The sequence below is a fragment of the Lactuca saligna genome, chromosome 5 (genome assembly GCF_052625555.1).
Source record: "Lactuca saligna cultivar CGN05327 chromosome 5, ASM5262555v1, whole genome shotgun sequence".
NCBI classification, from domain to species: Eukaryota; Viridiplantae; Streptophyta; class Magnoliopsida; order Asterales; family Asteraceae; genus Lactuca; species Lactuca saligna.
The window spans coordinates 182,857,736-182,861,325 of record NC_136421.1 but is presented as its reverse complement, the minus strand read 5'-3'; the positions used below and the strand labels follow the sequence as shown (position 1 = coordinate 182,861,325).

The 3,590-nt window shown below is 35.1% G+C and overlaps 1 protein-coding gene across 1 annotated transcript; it reads left to right on the top strand.

The window, feature by feature from the left end:
- The first annotated feature begins 1,005 nt into the window (after nucleotides 1-1,005).
- On the top strand, nucleotides 1,006-3,327 carry LOC144997715 (uncharacterized). The gene is made up of 3 exons (XM_078957587.1): nucleotides 1,006-1,343; nucleotides 1,442-2,826; nucleotides 3,037-3,327. The coding sequence occupies exons 2-3, from the start codon at nucleotides 1,489-1,491 to the stop codon at nucleotides 3,058-3,060; spliced, it is 1,362 nt and encodes a 453-aa protein (XP_078813713.1). The 5' UTR covers nucleotides 1,006-1,343; nucleotides 1,442-1,488; the 3' UTR covers nucleotides 3,061-3,327.
- Nucleotides 3,328-3,590: the final 263 nt, after the last annotated feature.

The following is a 3,590-nucleotide window of genomic DNA, read 5'->3' as shown; positions in this document are numbered from 1 at the left end:
CTCGAAAATTGTTTTTTGCTAAACCGCATGTCAAAATGCATTTTCATATCTTCAACAATTTTAATAAAAAGAACACCCGCCGGTATATTTTGGAATTTAGGGCTATATGCAAGTTGAACGTGTAGGTTTTCATTAGACCTTTGCCTATGTAGCTAAATTGGGGGAAACACTTGAAGAAAATGGAACTTGGAACATAATGGTTATGTCACTGGTAAGAAAGTAATAAAGTAATAAAGTCAAACCGTAAATATAAACCAAATGAAAAAAGTAGAACGATCTAAGGCTATACGCAAGTTGAAGGTGTAGATTTTCATTAGACCTTTGCCCATGGGCCATGTAGCTACATTTCATGCTCTTCGATACCTTAAAACTACATCGGGACAATGCTTATTTCTACCATCAAGTGGAAGCTTTGATCTTATGGCATATTGTGATGCAAGTTGGCTTGAGTCATTCAACTACCTGACTATCATGCACATGTTGTTTATTAGCCTTGTGGTGCACCAGTTTCGTAGAGAACCAAGAGAAAAAGTGTTGCGTTATGATCTTCAACTTAAGTCTAATATAGAGCATTGGAAACTACACTTTTCGAAGTTATCGTTGAGCTGGCTAGACTTAGATTCCAAGCAATCAAATGCCACTCCATTAATGTGGGACAATGAAGTTGCACTCCACATTGCAATGAACCTAGTCTATCATGAAAGAACAAAACCATCGATGTATGATGGTAATAAGTTCGTTTATCGAAAATTGATATTTCTACATATATTTTTTTTACAAATAATTTGCTCTATTTAAATAAAGAGCATGCTTAGTTTTGGTCCACCGACCTCGAAATTGAATGATTTAAATAGACCATGAATCAAAATTTTTGAGAAAAAAACGGATAAATTACAAAGAAGTAACTAACGACCACCATCTTTGCTACAACTACTCCCAACCCCACACGTAGACTATTACCTTGCAATTCCAAATCTATCAAAACCATCATCACGGATAATTGTACAGTATGCATAAGATATATATGCAAGATTTAAGAAAAGTAGGGCCAAGATCACCTAAAGAGTTTCGGATTATCGCATGTATTGAAGGAAACAAAAAGATTCTTTTACAAGGTAAAATCAAAAGCCATACCCATGATCCATGGGGGTTGGCTTTTGATATAAGCAATCAGCAAATCCTTAATTTTTGAGACCTAATCCCCAACGATCATTGCCTCTTGTTATCTCGTAAATCAACAAAAACAAGAGACGTTTACAAAGTTCATCGATATTTGTTTGATTACCCTTCGTTTTCTTTCTCTTCTACGACCTACATTAATTCATCTTCATCGACGCAACCAGGTACATTATTTCTAACGCCTACCATATATCTGGTTTTCGTCATTAATGGTGAAAATGTGTTTGATTTCCTTATTGGGTACCTCATGTTTTCTCATCAGCATATCGGTTTTCCTGGTTTCTGCTTCAATTCATAACACAATAATCAATGAATGAGAACAACATGAATCCACTAACGGCGGTTGAACCCACCAACAACAGTTTAAAAGAAGCACTTTGTGCTCAACAACGCCTCCTCCAAAAACTTTACAATGAATTGGATGTTGAAAGAGAAGCTGCTGCTACCGCAGCCAGTGAAGCATTATCCATGATACTTCGTCTTCAAGGAGAAAAAGCCGCTGTAAAAATGGAAGCCGAACAATACAAAAGGTTAGCAGAGGAGAAAATGAATCATGCCGAGGAATCTTTCCAGGTATTTGAAGAAATCATGTACCATAAAGAAATGGAAATCGCTTCTTTAGATTACCAAGTTCAAGCCTATCGTTACAAGCTAGTAAGCTTAGGAATCGATGATCTTGGAGCCAACGAATTCAAATTCCCTGAGAATTTATTACAACGAAATGAAACCCTAGTTGGGGAAACAAGCTCAGATGTTCATGGTATCACCAAAAAGAACACTCCACCTCCAAAACGTTTAAAGTTATCAAATTTGAAAAAGGGTACTGCTACTCTTAAAAGGGATAGATCGATACAAGAAGATTCTGATACGATTGCAAAAATAGTGGAAGAAAGTTCACGTGAACGTGAAGATGAAAATAATCAAGCTTTTGAATTTGGTTTGAAGACCGAAGGTTCTACATCTGTCGATATCAATTCGTATTTGGAACAAATACGAAAATTAGATAAATTAGTAGAAGAAATGGCGGGAGAGCAGAACTTTTGTACATTTGCTAAAACTTCAAGATCTTCATCAGTTCGTTCTAAACTTAACGAATTAGATCGAACACAAAGTGCAATGAATTTCCAAAAGTGGACAGATGAAAAACTATCTTCCAATACATGTTCGACAAGTGTCCATGATGTCTTTGAAGTTCCTCAGATTAAGGGATATGAAAAACCATATGAGAAAGACGAAGAGAAATCGATTAAAGATGATGAAAAAAGTAAAAAGTTGGTTGCTTTTCATATAGAACCTGTAAAATCATATGAAAAGGAAGAATTTTTTTCAGGGAAAAAGCCTTTACTTCCGAAACATAAAGACAAAAAGGTGTTTTTGCCTGGAGATGGTATTAATGTTGACTGCCATATGGCGCTATTTCGGCATGCCACGTGTGCTGCTGAGATTGCTGAGATAGCTGAGGCGGCTGAGGCTGAAACTGAAAATGAAACCGCAGAGCAAAATGTAAGACAAGAGGGACAAGAATTGAGATTGTTGTATGAGATTCGTGACAAATTAAATTCAATACAATCGGATATTAGAAGCAAAAACACAAAAGTCAACAAGTCTTCTCCAAATTGCGACTTACCTATGCTTCAACTTAGAGAGGTATGTAATCACTTTTCTCATATGAATAGAAAGCAAGAATTTAAAGCCCTTTATAAAACATTGTCGCTTATGAATTTATAAAACACTAAATGGTTCAGTTTTATCAAACAACCTAATTAATAAAAAGTTTCATCACATTATACGCCTTAAGTTGTGCGCTCTTTTATATGATCATGGATAATGAACGGTTGTTGATATTTGTGGACACAGGCAATGATGCATTTCTGGTTTTGACCACTTTCCTCAAGCTCAACGAATGGCTACTTACAACATAAGTTACCAAGTAAGAGAATACTTGTTGTTTACTGCAACTTTTGACATGTCATGAAAACGGTATCTTCGCCAACTAGACACAAAAGTCAAGGAACCTCCTGTGTTGACCTCTTTTAACACAAGGATTGTAAGTTGTTCTAGTGACTTGTATACAATTATAGTGATGTATTTAGTATAAGTTTCATACACTTGTATATAATCATGCTGATTTGTCAAACTTATTGTTGCTTGCAGATTATATTAATATTTTCATTGTGTTTGTTACGATATAGTTTCTTATTACAACATTTTTGGTTTGAGGATGAAGTTTACGATAATTTACAATGAAATTCACAATCGTTGGTGGCTTTTGAATTGATGTTAAATCTAATGTGAAAATTCATTGTGAGCCATATTTAAGTGACTTTTAACTTGGTGTTACACTTGATATCGCAGGACCTCATTGTTATTTATTGTGAATCAATTTTGAATCACATTATGGTATCATAAGT